Here is a 17,287-nt window from a genome sequence, read left to right as displayed (position 1 = left end):
AGGTTAAATAAAATTTTTAAGAGTTGTTAAAAAAAATTGTCAAGCGCACCTTTATTGTGCGTCCCTAGGTCCCTTATGATTATCCGATATGATTAAATAAAACAAAGTTAAATAAAAAAAAACCTAACGAACTAAAAAATCTAAAAATTTCACTCCCCATAAATATTTTGCTTCAATTGTCATTTGTGTACCTGTCATTCTAAATAATATATTTGTCATTTTCTCCTTTTTATTTAAATATCTTCAATGTCATTTTTAAGTATTTCGTGTTGTCATTTTGTTTTTATAAAAACGCTACTGTAAATTTTCAATGTCGCTTTTCACATCGTTTAAAACTTTGTTAAATCCTGATCCCAACTGATCACAATCCGTCACTGCTATGGTATCCCACATCCTCATGCACCAGTATCGAGTTCTTGATGTATGTATTGGTATTGTCCACCTTCCCCAAAGTCAGTCACACAATGTCCATGACCTTTGAGCACCCACTTGGTGGTTAGAAGTCCTTCAACACCCACTGGTCCACGGGCGTGAATTTTTGTTGTACTTATTCCCACTTCAGCACCTACAAGAAAGCGTTAAGATGTTATCTAGTTCAATGCTAAACAAGGTGACAATGGCTTAACAGCTTTCATAAAGACCAATAAAAATAACTTTTCGACCAACTTTATCATCAACATCGTATTATTGATGAACTTATTAGGAACTCTACTTCATTAGTTGGAAAAATATCTTCAGCTGTCAAACAAAATTCCTTCGCTTTCTTTAGATGGTCTGATCTTACTTTCAATTTATCTTATTTTAGGTTTTAAGGAGAACAATATCCATTCCCATCATCCAAGACTAATCCCTTCCCTGTTTATTGAATGTTTTGCCAACCCCCTCTGCTCCATTCGCTTATTTAAGCTCGTCTGTTCATTCCAGCCCGCTAGTTTATTGGGTGTCGAAGTGTAAAATAATGCTAAGGAGTAGGGTTAGACTCTTTGAAAGAATGGGAGGGGTTCTCCTTCAAAGGGGGGGGGGGGTTCAAGGTTTACGGTGACAAGGTATCGGCCTTTTTTCTGTCCGGTTTTTCGGTATTTTAAGAAAAAAAAGTACGGTATTTCGGTATTTGAAATGCTGCCGGTGACGGTAAATTGCCTAAAAATGCTTCGGTATTTCGGTATTTACTCGTAAAACTTCGGTATTTCGGTAACTTTAAAATCTTTCCGAACTGTTTTCTTCATAAAGAGACTTCCAAAAATCGCCTGCGGCGCTAGACTTTCTTAAATTTTAGAAAACTACACCCATGTATATATATATACATCTTTTATATAGTAGTACTTTTATATAGTATATAGTATATATACATATACTATCTTTTATCTGTGGTGGTGTTTAATTAACACTGCTTGGCCTACCTACACAACCCTATTTCCATCATATAGGAGGATATTTTCGTAAAAGGCCGAAATCCTGTGTAGGTCGAAAACTGAGGAACAGATAATGTGTTTTCTTGAAATATTTTTTGACTCATATTGAGTTACTTTCTTCCTTAAAGTCATTTTAGATCACTAGTTTTACATTGACGGATTTCTATGTCATCATATTTTCCTTTTCTACTCCAACCTGATTGATTTTCTGTGAATGTTCATTCTAGATTTTTGTTGTATTTGTATTGTCTTTTTGTTTTGTGGGTGGGGTTTTTGTCTTTATTGTTTCCATTTTGAGTAGTTGAAGGTTTTATACTTCTAGACTATATATATAGCTCCCAAACAGTAGCGTGGTGCAGTAGCTATTTGCACTTGGAAATTAGATCGTTCGTCTGATATACTCAGCTAATAACAGTTGAAAATGAAATTTTCAACAGGGTATCCCTACTCCTTATTACATCAACAATTCTTGCAGTTGAAATACCTTTCCTCGCGAAATAAGCCCAAAATGAAATGTAAAAATTTTCGGTGACGGTATTTGGAGTTAATTGTGTCCGGTATTTCGGTATCCAGGAAAAAATGCCGGTTTTTCGGTATTCAGTACCCCTTGAACCCCCCCCCTTAAAGGGAAACTATATTATAATGAAAACGTGTGTCAGAGTTATTGACCGAACATTTTTAGTGTGAGCTCAAAGAAAATCTCCATATGTTTAAGATAATCATTACGGCCCTTTGTATGATTAAACTTCACTTAAAAGTCATTTGTGTTATTTTTCATTCATAATGCACCAGAAATGTTGAAAAATCAATTAACTGATAATACCTTGTTATTCTTTATTTCACAATTCTCTTCTTCGCGTTCTAAATATACTGTTGATTGCTTGGCCCGATATATTAACGATGATGTTTATTGATTGCACTTTTTACTTAAAGTCTTTAACTTCTTCTGGTATATGTCTTCCTTTCACACCCTCTAATGCACTTATTATACTGTTCCAAAATAGATAAACTCGCGTCTATACTTTGTTTTCGATAAAAGCATGTTTCATAGTCAATTTTTTAAACTTTAATTTCAGTAAACTAATGTAATGTAACCCCGATGCTGGTCTGTCTCCGATATTTCTGGAGAGTGAAGGCTAACCCCAACACATATTTTAGCCAAAGGCTCGCGCATTTGAGATTATTCGTGAAAATTTGAAAACGAAAATTAACCGTTACAGGGAAATACTATCATTAGAAAGGTAATAATATGCGAATAGTTAATTATTGAAAAGATAATTACTTACTAATAAATGACGAGTTAAGTAAGTCACGACTTAGCAGCCAATTATCAATAATGCATGCTAAAACTGTCACCCGAATTAAATACGTTAAGAAAATTTCAGCATGCAAAAACAGGTATTTGAGGTTGTTAATTTCAAGTTATCAGCAGAATTGTTACTAGTCACTCTTAGTTCTTCAAAAGCGATCTACAAAAAGATACACTCTGTCGTTGCGATATTCTTTTTTCACAACACACTTTTCTCCGAAATGCATACAATAATTGCGGCCCTCGTTTACAAAGTATACAAGATACTTCAACGGCATTGTTTGATTTGTGATCGCGAACATTTTCACTTCTGTAAGATGAAATGCGATACCCGATGTGTTTTCTAAGGTTAGTTTTTGATTTGCCTATATCCTTACTGACTGAGGACGACAGGTAAATCCGCACTTTTACCCTACTCAGATCAGAACTGCGGGTTGTTCCTAATCGTTACAGTAACTGCAACGTCCTCAAAAACATGCGATTGTCGTTACTTTTGTCTCTGAAAAAAGACCCGATTGATTTTGATTCATCTCAAAGAAGAGTAACGTCTAAGAAAACACAGAGAATAGATTCATACCAAGTCCAAAGCGATATCCATCAGCGAACCTGGTGCTCGCATTGTGAAATACACACGCGCTGTCAACGTTCTTCAAGAACTTGGATGCAGTGGCCTCTGGAAATGTAAGAATAATTATCCCTTAGTAAAATCAACGGTAATCAGCCCTTGGCACTTAGGGCCAGTCTATATAGTGTTCTCAGATCGCTCTTTTTGGCTTCAATCATTTCTGCTTGGAGATATTATGAATCGTCATTCTTCAAAAAAAAACTCTGCTTGAAACTCTGTATATGTTTCATACCAAATATTACTATTACTGCTATTAAGTAATTTTTCGGTATCTAGAGGGTCAATCAATATCAGTTGTTAAGCAACCGTCAAAATTTAAGGAGTCCGGGGGTAATTTATTGAAAACAACTCTCCAACAGATCTCTTTTCTTAGCCTGTACAACAACGCTCACAGACAACTTTTTATACTTTGAAAAACTAAATGTCATAAATCACCTTATCATGTCAGCGACGAAGAGTTTGGTACAGGCTACAAGATACCGTGTAAAAAGATTTTCCGAAAATTATCCAATGACAAGGGCGATTTTTTTAATAATCTTGCACAAGATTATTTTTATTACGCAGTTAACGTCTGTTACTGACCAGTAAATAAATAAAGAATCTGGTTGGTGGAAATTACCGTTCTCGGTGATAATTGAATCAGTGTGTGAGCTTCCGTGATTCTCAATATGTTTGATAGCGTCATCCACGTTTTCCACCAGCTCTATAGCACATTCCATGTCTGAATATTCCTTACGTAATGAATGGGCGGGAACTGGACCGAAAGGTAGCTCACGTGATAGACGTGGCCCAGCATGGGCTTTCACCTGATGACATACAAAAATGAGACTGTGAGAGTGAGGTGGAAATGTCACATAAAAATCAAAATTGGGTATGCCTTAACTCATTAAAGGTTTTGTTTCCGATAAGAAGGATATTGTTTATTAATTTCAATTGACAAGCTTTTTCACATTGAACTGACAAGCGGATATGGAGCTGGTTAGAAAGAGGAAAGGGAAACTTTTTTCTTTTATTTAGCACGAAGTCGAACACATTATAACAATTGGATACACTGGCCTGATATATAAGATATGTGTCTGACATGAAACAGCCACACATATGTAAAACTAAAACCTTAAAGTGTCACTGACATCATATGAGATTGGCCTATTTTTACAGTCATGTACGCTGTGTGTCTTATTTTGTTAGCTAAGCTTAGTTAGGCTAATACTACCATTATAATAAAAAAAATTAGTAGCATAATTACTGTAAGAGATTGGAAAGTACAGGCAAAATATTTATCCAATATAGCTCCAGAACGTCAGCCTAGGTTTAGGTCCTAGGCAAAAATCACCCCCCCCCCGCTGGGTTTACCCTTGACATTTTTAAAAGTTTGTTCCACAAAAAAAGGGTTATAAAAACTTTTCATGAGCTTTAATTTGAGTAATTGAGGCCAACCATTTAGATGAAGTATACAGTCCCCACGTTAAATGAGATTTCCTCCCCGAATACATTAGGCCCCCCAAATATTTCAAAAATCTTCAGCCCCCACCTTATTTGGGCTTTTTGGAGGGTTTAACCACCCCCAACTAGCAGGGGGCTGACGCTATGAGCTCGCTTCTTACGTTGTTATTTTTAAGAGCTTGGAGTAATTCATCAAAAGCCGTAGTTCCGAATAACGTCTTGTCCACCAATAACGTTTCCATGGCGTTGCAGGCTGCAGGATAGTTGCATTTAGAATCGATCACTAAACAAGAAGGGAAGTAATATTGAAGGTACTTTTTAAAATCATTGTACAGTTTCAATATTTTAGGTTAAAGTACATAGAACTCATCTCATCTGAAATTACCCACCCACAGGAAAACCGTCCCAAGAGAGAAGGTACCATCGAATGTGCCCATCATTGAAAAATACACTAAACTCTCAATCAAATGGATAAGAATCTATTTTTGAAATATCCCACTGGATTTTGAGTCTCCACTCCCTGAAAAATGGGCTATTTTCAATTCGCACCAGCATTATATCCACTGATTAAAAAATTCTCAACGCGTAATATTCAATGGTCAAACTAGAATTTTTCTTCTAAGACAGAAAATAAATTTTTCCGAATAGATAGTCCCAATTCCTCAATATTGTATTGAATTTCTCTGAGTTTTGAGGCAGAAATGCTTCTTTGTAGCTTTTAATGAGACAGAAATCCGTTAGGAACAAGAGAACATAATTATTTTGAACGCAATTTTTAAACAAAAATCTAACCGACTCTGACAGCAGTTTCCATATCCGCATCTCGGTCAACGAAAACATGACAGATTCCTTCGGCATGACCGAGCACTGGAATGTCTTTACTTTGTTCTTTAATGTTGGCAATCATTTCACTTGAACCACGAGGGATAACAAGGTCAATATGTTCTTTCATTCGTAGCAAATCAGAGACTTCATCTTTTGAATCAACCTGTTTAAAATTTGAAAAGCATCATAGTTTCTAGAGGGGTCGACAAATCCCCTTAGGTCAATTTTTAAGGATTGAGTTTCAAACGGTCCTTTTGATTCAAGTTTTTCAATATCTGAAGAACCCTCCCCAATAAATCTACGAAGTGAAAATCATGAGTATACTATTAGATATTATCAAAGTAAAACAAGCAAATTGTCTTCTCCTCCCTAAATACGGCTACCTCCTCCCTTTAGAAAAAAGTGCTTCATGTTATGGTTAGCCTATGAATTTATGTTAACTACACGAACATAATAAAGTTTGTGTTTAAATTGTAAACAATGTACAATAATAAAAAGAACAATCTTATTCCCGTGTATTCAAGTATCGTTTTCATATTATAGATGGAAGCCATCAAGGAATGATAAATAGCTGATAGAATCGACAAAACTCACTAGGAAAACTAAAAAAAAAGTACTGTGAGCTTTTGATTAAATTATCAGTGGCAAGCACCAAATCGTAGAAGACTTTTTAGCTTATCACCGTGAATTTACCAAAAATGTCACTGTGGATTTTTTTCTGTGACAATTGTTCAAATCGTACCAAAGTAATAGCACCACTGCAATTCACACCATGAAGTGATAATGCTTTCTCCACCAGTGTTTGTAGAAATTCGTTACTGTGCTTCGCTTCTTTGCCACCTTTCAACAGTAAACCATTGCCACTGGCAATTGAGAGTGCGGCAACCTGAAAACAATATGTCAAATATTGCCTGATATTGAAAGGGATTTTCTTGGATTTTATGGTTCTGAGTAAAATCTCCAAATCTTTTTGACTTACTTGGGATTCGAACAAAACAGATGCAACAAATAAAATAGTCTTACTTGTGGAAGACAGTCAGGTCTAGATTCAAAGATAACCAGCAATACACCGATGGGAACTGTAATCTGGTGCAAATCCAACCCATCTCCAACACGTGTTGCCCGTATGGGACGTCCAAGAATATTTTTTGATGATTCAGCAATCTGTCTTAAACCTTCGGTAAGTACATTCAGTTTTTGTGGGGTCAAAGCTAGCCTAGAGATCAAAGAAGCAGCCATGGTACCGTCACGTCTGGCGGCTTCCATGTCTTTTTGGTTTGCAGTGAGAATCTCATGGTGATTCTCTTGGATAAGTTCAGCTAACTGTTGGATGATCTGAGCACGTTCGTTCGGTGTCAGATTCGCCAAAGCTTTGCTACCAGCTCGAGCTGTTAGAATGAGAAGAATTAACATTTCATATTATATAGTTGATTGATTTGAGAAAAGTTTTATTATGTATTAGCTGTAAATAATCTCTTCTTCAACCATAGATAACCAGCAGTACAGTTTGCTGGTCATAAATTTCGTACGCGCTGAGAGGGCAATACCTCCTTTTACTTTGGAAGCAGTTGGAAGTCAAAACAAAGAGCTGGAAGATCAAGTAAGTTATCTTTTATTGACTTAGTAAAAAAGTACACCGGGCAAGAGTATTTGTGATCTTGCAACCACGATTCTTGACGTGAAAGGTCCGAATCCATTATCACGACCGTTGCTGAATGATGATGAGTAAAGGAATTTGTATTTACCTCTGACAGCTTGATCTTCAATAGGAACTATATCTCGTTCAGCGTAAGTGAAAAAGGTACCAATCTTCTTCCCGTTGACAATGTCATTGACAGTGTTAATTTCTTTGAATTGACCGTTAGCAATGACGACTGAAGTACCACCTTCTAATGCATACAAAGATGCGTTCACCTAATAAAAGACAACAAATAAACATCACATATACAGTTAGTGCTACCATCCCCCTGGTCCTTCCCATCTTCCGTTTAGTTTATAGAAATCCAAGCCGGCTGTCCTCTGAGCTAGAGATAGGGTAGTCTATCCACTTTTCTGAATGCTGAGGTAGAGCGCTAAATCTACTCTCAACTACCAGAAACTTCCTACCTAGATCAAATTAACTAATCTAAGCTACTTATACGCAGAGTTGGTGGTGACCGAGAATCAAACCTATAACACTTGGATTGTAAGGCAACTGAGCAATGATAACTAAACCTTTGATTCCATTCCACCAGTTCCAACTTTAGAATCAGATGCGCCAAAGCGAACCAGGTTCTTGTCACTTGGTCTGAAGATACTTAACAGTCGGGAATGCTCTTCTTTTGGTGGAGCTGTATAGATTCCATCAACGTCAGATAGGATGACCAATAAGTCAGCATTCATCTCCACTGCTAGTAATGCAGCTAAACTATCATTATCTTTCAAAGCAAGTGTCTAAAAATGAATGATTGGATACATAAAACGATAACCTTTACAGTAAGTGTGAAGTAAACGAACGAGCGAACGAACGTTTGCATAATGAATAGCTCTTTTTAAGAACCCTGTTTAAATTGCGATGATGTTGACGCAATTATCTAACTGCACTATGGGAATCCTGTAAAACATATAGTAAACAACAATTTGAAACTTACGGATTTAGTCCAAGGTGTCATCTAAAAGAACAACAGACATAAATACTTTAGTTTAAAGAATTAAGATTAACCTGAATGAATACATAGAAATAAATACTTTACAATTCTATAAAAACACAGAAAACTGTTCAGTCTGGGTCAAGAATTCATTTTGATTGAAAATAAAACTACACTATAACTTTGGAGGTTACCATTATCAATGACTATTTTTGTGGGGGAGGGCGAGAGAAAACCTAAATAGAAAACAACAACTTCCTTAGTATAATTTCAGCCATCTACATATCCCGTCAAATCTAGGTATCCCAAAAGTAAACTTTGTACTAAAAACAAACGAGCTTATCTCAAAAAACAATAGTTACCCCAGCTAAGTCAACTTCAGGACCAAGGGGAGGCACAACAGCATCATTAGCATTAATGATGGGTACACAATTCATTCGAATCAATTCTTCCATTGTCGCACGTAAATTCGCACGGCTGCCATTGTTCTGCAAGTCTGGCTTGGTGAGCAAAACCTGGAGAAATAAAATCACACATAGTTTTTGTGCTTGATGTGAGTATTGTATGATGTTAAAACCAGATCCCAAGAAAAAATACTCATTCCCTACTATGAAAGAATCAACTTCTTGTACGTCCATTCTTCCTGTTAGTAACTGGTGACTTGCAAGTAGACTTTAAGTGTTTTTATTCTTGCTAAAAGATGTTCATCCTAGTTTAAACTGTAAATTCATTAATGTCTTAATTTGTATCTAAACAGTTTACAAACACAATAATTTTATAAGGGAAATATCTAAAGTGTTCCGCTCTAAACTAAATTATTAACTAAAGAAATGAGCCTTGAAAACCAGAAAAAATGCACCCTCCTTTTATTAAAAAAGTCATCTTTTGAAATAACAAACATATGCACAGAACATAATTTTTAATCATAATTTTAAAATAAAAACCTGGGCAACAGTCAAACCATACTGATTGAACATTTCTTCATACAAGGATAAGAGGCCACCTTGACCAACTGCAGCACATGCTCTTGAATCAATAAACCCCTAAAAGAAGAATAACATAAGAAACATCAAACTTCCAAAAAGCAAGTATTTGATTGATGTAAAATATATTTAAAACTAGTGGCAGGTGGTGATATACTTAATCATTTCAGCATCATTTCACATATTAATTTCCTGGATAAAATACATACTAAACAAATGCGTCATTTAATTAAATAAAGTATACCAAGGAAATAAAAAAAAACTTTAGCATTCTCAAAATCGGAAGTATTTCAAATACAAAAGAAGTACTGAAAGAACTAAAGAGTCGAGAAAACAACAGGCTCCGCTTTTCCTCTATACTTAGGGGGGGATGTTATTTTGCAAAAATGGCATAAATTCTTAGCCCATTTGTCAAAAGTTGCCTTTGGGTATAAAAAGAAGAAAAAATTATGTTAAAACCCTGTGGTACCCTTTTCAAGGTTGCCACGGGCAGGGTGCCACCGTGGCTCCGCCAGCAAAATCGAAATTTCAAAAATTTTCAAAACATAGTGAAGTGACCCCTCATTTGAAAGGTATTTTCATGCTGGTTAAGAAAATCAATATAATGAGGTTGAATAACACTGTCACAAAAAGTAATTTCCAACAGTTGGCAAAATTTTGAGGATTTTGCTAAAAACGCAATTTTTTGATCGTTTTTCTTAAGTTGCTTCTTGTGAGAGTGTCTTTCACCCTTACAATATTAATTTTCTTAATCAGCATGAAAATACCTTTCAAATGAGGGGTCACTTCGCTATGTTTTAAAAATTTTTTGAAATTTCGATTTTGCTGGCGGAGCGGCAGTGGCATCCTACCCGTGGCAACCTTGAAAAAAGTTCCACAGGGTTTTTACATGAATTTTTCTTCTTTTTATACCCAATGGCAACTTTTGACAAATGGGCTTAAAAAATTAGTCCTAACATCCCCCCCTACGTATACTGCCTTTTTAAGAATTTAAAGGGGAATTAACGTTTGGAATTAACCCTGAGATTTTTTTTCGAAACATTAAAGAGGAAGAAAAATGTGATCGAACAAAAAAAGAACCACTTCATAATGTCTTTTATTCATTGAGTTATTCAATCTTTAATTTCTCACAATTTTGACTCTACAATGGAGAAAAACTCCCCCTCTGTTGATTTTGTGACGCCACATGTGCTCCAAATATTCTTACTGTTACACTCTATTTGGTTGTAAAAGAGATAAAAAAACATAAGAAATTAATCTTTTTTAGAGTAGTTATAGCAAAACGTTGAAGAAATAATACTAGGAGAGTCTAGTTAGTATTCCAAAGGTGCAGTGAACTTTCTAACGGTAAAAAGAAACTCAAAAACTGCATTTTAAATCATCATTCACCACTCTTCCCTTATAAAAAAAGAGAAACACAGGGCGTATGCTACGTCACATTTTTCGTATCCATAGCAACGCAAGGGAATTTTCAAACAACTCTTATTCCGGATGTTGAAGAGTAAAGCCCTATAAACCATATATATTTGAAATTGTCTCAATGAGCTCTATTTGAATCTGTAATTTATTTGTTGACAATTTTGAAACGTTAATTCCCCTTTAAAATAAACAATATAATATAATTTATAATGATAAAAATTACCATTCGTCTTGTGTTGAATTTAAGGGAATCTCTCATTGTCTGTTGCATAGAAAGTTCGTTTCGAAGTGTTTGTCTTCCAAATGCAACAGCTCCACTTGTAATGATCATCATTTCTTTGCCAACATTCTGCAGTTCTGATACCTGAAGAAATCAGTAGTAAATCATATTATAGCTAAATATATTTTCTAAAATTCGTGTTAGCATTCTGCTTTTGTTTAAACCAAAGTTTATTTGCTTTTTAAAAGAAGTTATAGTAGTTGAAGCATTGTTTCAACTACTTATAATGGTTTACATCCATAGAAATTGTTATTGCACAAAAGCATGAAGTAAATACATATAAAAATACTCAGATAGTACTTACTTGCTCTACTATAGCAGCAAGTCGACCAAGAGCCACACCAGTCTCATCTTCTCTGGTTATGACGGCTGATCCCATCTTCACAACAATGCGATTGCAATTTTTGAGTTGATCTCTGAACATTGGCATGGACGCTTTCTTCAATGGGCTAATGTCTAACTTAGCACGCAGAATGGGTAGACATGAAATATGCCTGTGTGAGGCTTTCATCTTATTTAGATTACTAATAATCATGTTTTGTGAAAATGAGCGGAGCATATTTATTTGTATTGTGTTGTCTGAAATGAAAATGTATTATTGTATTGAACGGAAAAAATCTGATTTTACCTTAGCCTAGAAAACTTTAAATCTAAGAACATTTTCTACTCAGTAAATTGTCAGTGAGAGCTTCAAAAATATTTCGATCTCTCTGGTTATCTTGGGTTACCTGAACGTCAATTTACCCTCACTGATCAAGGTAGAAGTTTTGTGGCTACTTGCAAACATGAGAGGTTTTGGCAAGGTAACTTAAACTTTAAAAAATCCCTTCTTGACACAGTTGGGAATATTTGAGCCTCATTTCAAATTTGTTGTCAGATCCTTTTTTTCTATCGTTTTTATATCAAAAGTTTTAAACAGTACTTTAGAGTACTGACAATGCACTTAATAAAAAGTGGTTATGCATATGCGTATAAGGTTGAGTGCATGTAACAAAACTTTGTTTTGGAAATTTGAACCGACCTGAAAATTGATGTAATAAGAAAATAGGAAGAAAATGGCAACTATAGAACTAAGACTAAAAAAGTATATAAAACAAGTCCAGAGCACTTTCCAATTGTGATATGAAAATAGGTCCATTTTGTTAGTAGGCGTACAACGAAATCATGATATATAATTTGAGCATAAGTTGATTTTTCATTAATCAATGACTTAATGTCATATAAAACACATGTCTGTAAAACACATATATCACAAATCACTTGATCTAAACGATTATTCATTATCTGTCACTGGTCAACAATCAAATGGGATTTCCCCCCAAAAAAAGAAAATCTGTAAAGACAACAAAAATTTTCTAGGAAAAACAGCTTCAGCCACATAATTCTTAGTCTTTATGCTAAAAAACAGAAAAAAACTAATGAAGCCATTTCACACAAAGTCCAAGAAACCAAATTTACCCAAAAAAATATTTATCTCAAAAATCTAGCTCTGTCACTTTTTGGTTACTGTCATACTGTCACCTCCATGTAGGTCCAAAAATAACCAGCCAAAGTTTAGCTTACTCAATAAGTTGTGGCATGTCATGATTTATTTTAGATTACATTGGATCATTCTGTCCATAGTGTGGAAAGGGGTCTGATCCCCCATCCTAAATGACCCCCCCCCCCTTCTTGGCAGACGAAAAGAAAATCCCCAAACCTTTAAAAATGCCTATCCCCCATTGATTTCGGACAAAAATAGCTAACAAATATATGTGAAATATCTTTAGAGAGAGAAAGCAAAATAATAAACTTCCTTCTTTTTGACTGAGACTATTTTAATAGAAAATTTCCTTTCATGAAGACCAAATTTATAACAGAGCTTATAAATAATCTACAATATATATGTAAGCCCCCTTTCTTAAACTATCCCACCTTCCTTGCTATCCCCCCCTTTTTCATGAAAATTTCTGATCCCCTTCTTCGGAAGGTGTCATCTCCACTTAAGAAAGGGGGGTCTGCTATCGTGAGTGCAAAATAAGGCGGAAACTATGTAGTGTCCTCAGCACAAGATTACCGCCTCATCTTTATTCCACCGTGCGAGAACGCGAGCAAATAATTTTTTTTTCACGTTCTCAAGGGGAAAACGAAAGTGATCGATATTCTTCAAAGAAAGAATGTCAGAAAAAAGCCATTGACCAAAAGATGTATTTTGCGAGATTTGGGTTAGCAAGGCAAAAATTGCTAAAAAGCTGGTAAAATCATAATCCTGGAATATCAAAGTTCCACCTACACTGTCTAGACATCAAAAGTAAACAGACAATACCAAGGAGTACCCTAGGAAGTGACACAGTTAACACTACTTCAGCCGCTGGTCTACTTCTCTAATTTCTTAATTACTCGAAACACTATTCCTCTGTAACTTTCTTTTCTAATCTCTTTGTTACTTTAACTTTATTCCTCTGAACTATCTTCTCTAATTCCTTTGTTACTTTAACTTTGTTCCTCAGTAACTTTCTTATCTAATTTCTTGGTTACTTGAAACACTATTCCTCTATAACTTTCTTCTCTAATTTCTTCTTTACTTTAACTTTGTTCCTTAGTAACTTTCTTATCTAATTTCTTGGTTACTTGAAACACTATTCCAACTATTCTATTTAAGCACTACTTAGGCCAAACCAAACGCTTCTGACACTCAATAATTGTGGTAGTTTTCATTTGTGGTTAGCCTACATAGGCTTATGCCATTGTTCCTTAACTCTTGTATATAGCTCAAAAGAAGCGTATTAATGAGAGGATTTTGGAAAGTGCTGGGCCGAAAATTTAAATTAAGCCAATCTCAAGATATTGACCAAAAACTGATTTTGACGTTAGGAAATACGTCGAAAAAACACGTCATAAGTAAGATTCAAATGACGTCATTATTGAAAACAGCAATAACTTCAAGTCTATTAATGCAATCAACACCAAATTTTGACTGGAGACGTAGATTAGTGATTCTAAAATATTTGTTGAGAAATTTTCAAAATTTTTAGATGACGTCATTTACTGTCGGTAAAAACTAAAATACGTCAAATAATGATGACGTCATCAAAAAATTTCAAATATTTTTAATGCATTATTTCAAAATCAACAATCAACGTCTCCAGTCAAAATTTGGTGTTGATTGCATTAATAGACTTGAAGTTATCGCTGTTTTCAATAATGACGTCATTTGAATCTTACTTATGACGTGTTCTTTCGACGTATTTCCTAATGTCAAAATCAGTTTTTGGTCAATATCTTGAGATTGGCTTAATTAAAATTTTCGGCCCAGCACTTTCCGAAATCCTCTCATTAATACGCTTCTTTTGAGCTATATACGAGAGTTAAGGAACAATGGGAAGCGGTGGAAAAATTGGGAAATAGGTTTTGGACTTTCCTTAACTCACCTGAGTAAACAAACATCAACTGTAAAAAATCATACGAGAAGAAAGGTTGTCTTAATTAAAAGAATCTGATCTACAGAAAAATTAATTCATCCTGTGCGTTAAAAAGATATGATCAATTATGTACCAAAATTGCCTGTTTTCTTCTGGAATCATGAATTTTGTTTCTTGTATAAACTGCAATTGCAGTATATGAAAATGTAAAAGCAATGTTCATACCGCAATTGCAGTAAAAATTACTACTGCACTTGAGGGATTTCCTTGACTGTCTGAATTATAAATATTTCAAAACTTGACAATGATTTTCTCATTTTCTCATTTTACAACGAGAACGGATGCATCATGGTAATTTAATTTAATCGGTTAGAATCAGCATGGTCACGTTTTCTATCCTCAAAAGGATACATCATCAAAAATATGAGAAGAACATTCCTCTCCCCCTTTCTGCTGGGGGATTTTTTTCAAAAAATTTTCCAAAGGGGGGGGGCAAAGGAAAAATGGAAATACAGTGGAGGGATTTCAAAAAGGTACTACAAAATCTTTCAAGGGGGAGGGGGGCTTTTCAACTTTCGAACAGAAGTTCTTCTGTCCCCTTTTTAGTTTTTTTACATGCATGTTTTTTCTTCCTCAAATCACATGGCAGATGTTCTCTATTTTATTATTTGACATTCTAGTGAGTTGGTCTAATGTTGAGATCTCTATTCCAGTTTCTACACCCTTCTTCAGAGTTGGGAATAATAGGAAAGTCCGAATCGCTGATGGAAACTATACTTCTGCTAAGCAATCAGAGAAGAAGAAATCATTAGTCTATCAGTGATTCCAACCTTCTTATTATTCTCATCTCTTAAGAGGGTGTCGAAATTAGAAGAGGGATGTCGTGCATATCTGTTCTGAAGAGTTTCAAATAACTGTAAAAACTTCGATTCTTTGGATAAAATGTAATTGGGACCTGTGAAATAAAATCATTACTTTCCATAGGTTTAATTTCAGCTAAAACTGTAGTACTCGCAGTAAGTAAAATAATTAAAATAACAGTTCATTTTGTCGTGTTTTTGTTGCTATGCTTGCTTTCCATCAAAAATTTTACTTTTGCTAAAAGAGCAGGCCTTCTCTTGATGCTTTTGAATTCGATATTTATTGGCTTACGCAAAACATTTTTCATGATCTTGACAGTCGTTGAGTCCGGATCTGTATCTTCATCATCTATTATTTGTTCAGCAGGTAGTTGACTGAATGTGACTAGGGCTTTGTTTTCAGCTTCTTTGTTAAGTTCAGAAGAAGAAGAAGAAGGAGGAAGATAAAAAATGTGCTGGTTAATTTTGATAAACAGACTTGTTCTTTCAGCCAGACCTGATCAATCGAACTTGTTGAACCAATCGAACAATCGAACTAATCGAACTCCATCGAACGATTAAAAAAATTAATCGAACTCTAAGATTTTTTGAAAGATTGTGAGTGTTCGATTAAATTCGATCAATGGGTCTCGGTTCGATCAGTTCGATAAACCAATTTTGTTCGACAAGTTTGTGCTGCTCCGCCAACGACCCTCGACATGGCCCGAGAATTCTCGGCCCTCTTCGGGCTATGTTTGGGCCGAGAGACCCTATCAATTCTTTTGGCCTGAACATGACATGGGCCATGTCAGAAGATTCCATATTTAAATTGAGTCCAGTCAAACAAAATAGTACAAAATAAGATTTGTCTGTTTTATTTATATCGCTCAAAAAAACTTTACGAGCTTCCCGTGGACACAATGAAGTATAAGCCCGAAGGGCTAGAAGTCAATCTCTTTGGTAGGATTTGAAGCCAACAAATCCTACCAAAGTTGCGCGGCCTTGAGCGGCTTGCCTGGTTTTTACACAAATGACAGGTTGAAACTAAAATTTACCGCTAAATTTCGAAAAAAATATCAATCATAAACAAAGGAATTGCTAGATTCAATCTGTCGTCAAAAATGCGGCGCATTTTTTAAGGCTTCACTTTTTCTTGCCTGAGAAAGGTTAGAAATTGAACTCTAGCTCTTCGGGCTTTAAACTCAATGCGTGGACACGCTTCAGTTTAAATCCAGGACCAGTTTACTAGCAAATATTTCCACCCTGAGTATATTTATAACTATGTTTTCATACCAAATAAGACATTTAATATTTATATGAATTTACGACATTCATATATTTAAAATATAATTAAGAGAAACCAAGTTTTTCTCAAAGAAAATGTTAAAAAAATTCAGTCCCCTGAAATTACACGCCTGTTTAATTCATGTTTTTCAAAAATTGGCCCGAGTGTGGCCCGTGCGTGGCCCGAACACGGCCTGAATTCTCGGGCCAGCTCCAAATAGCCAGCGAAATATTAATCGCATGCCAGGACAAAGTTTTTGCAAGCGAGGGAAGAAATGAGGATTTAATATCATCGAACTAATCGAACTTTTTACTGACCGAACTAATCAAACTGCTATTGCTTCAAAAATTGTGAGTGTTCGATTAGGTTTGATTGATTTTTTTTAATCGAATTTTAATCGTACTATGGGGTTCGATTAGTTCGATTGTTCGATTGGTTCGACAAGTTCGATTGATCGGGTCTGGCTCTGGTATCAGTCAGGTCGTGTCAGGTGCCAGCACCAGGAGGAGGAAACTTTATGGAAAAAATCAATTTTGGCTTACATTTTTGGAGTTGATCTTTCTTCCTAGTCTGTATCTGTCATCTGTATGAGATTGTGGGAGATTAGCACTCTGTCAGTTGCCAGTTTTAGTTTCATGTTGCCAGATCTGACTGCAAAGAGGAGCTTCTCAGGCAAGAAAACTTTACATGAAAACTTGCATGTGGCGACTGCATGCACCTTCATAAGAAGACTGAATATTGGTGCATAAACAAGAATTGCCCACTTCGGATCAAGGGATCTATTGTTGATTTTTGAGAAGATTGGAGACGAAGTCTATACCATACATACGGGGCTAGAT

General features: G+C 35.3%; 1 protein-coding gene across 2 annotated transcripts; it reads right to left on the bottom strand.

Moving 5' to 3' along the window:
* Positions 1–235: 235 nt before the first annotated feature.
* On the bottom strand, positions 236–11,498 carry LOC136801028 (delta-1-pyrroline-5-carboxylate synthase-like). Of its 2 annotated transcripts, none has more exons than XM_067057660.1 (14): positions 11,228–11,498; positions 10,867–11,007; positions 9,186–9,284; positions 8,604–8,756; positions 8,245–8,265; positions 7,829–8,047; positions 7,360–7,528; positions 6,638–7,002; positions 6,357–6,500; positions 5,582–5,777; positions 4,951–5,072; positions 3,966–4,152; positions 3,299–3,394; positions 236–565 (listed from the first exon to the last, which is right to left on the bottom strand). In XM_067057660.1, the coding sequence occupies exons 1-14, from the start codon at positions 11,480–11,482 to the stop codon at positions 396–398; spliced, it is 2,337 nt and encodes a 778-aa protein (XP_066913761.1). In that variant the 5' UTR covers positions 11,483–11,498; the 3' UTR covers positions 236–395. The 2 variants fall into 2 exon arrangements, 1 of the variants encoding a protein (XP_066913761.1); XR_010845791.1 differs by lacking the exon at positions 236–565 and adding an exon at positions 2,472–2,898 and having other exon boundaries at positions 2,982–3,394.
* Positions 11,499–17,287: the final 5,789 nt, after the last annotated feature.

Source organism: Clytia hemisphaerica, unplaced genomic scaffold (genome assembly GCF_902728285.1).
Source record: "Clytia hemisphaerica strain Z4C2 unplaced genomic scaffold, Clytia hemisphaerica genome assembly, whole genome shotgun sequence".
Taxonomy (NCBI): Eukaryota; Metazoa; Cnidaria; class Hydrozoa; order Leptothecata; family Clytiidae; genus Clytia; species Clytia hemisphaerica.
The sequence above is the reverse complement of the archived record's forward strand: the minus strand, read 5'-3'. Positions and strand labels throughout refer to the sequence as shown.

What these genes read in the sequence shown, in the direction of transcription:
- LOC136801028 (XM_067057660.1), bottom strand. Translation starts at nt 11,482, where the DNA reads ATGCTCCGCTCATTTTCACAAAACATGATTATTAGTAATCTAAATAAG. An exon ending in CTGAAGTTGACTTAGCTGGG is followed by an intron (nt 8,266 to 8,603) that starts GTAACTATTGTT and finishes TTGTTCTTTTAG; the next exon opens with ATGACACCTTGGACTAAATC. An exon ending in GCAGTGGTGCTATTACTTTG is followed by an intron (nt 5,778 to 6,356) that starts GTACGATTTGAA and finishes AATTTTAAACAG; the next exon opens with GTTGATTCAAAAGATGAAGT.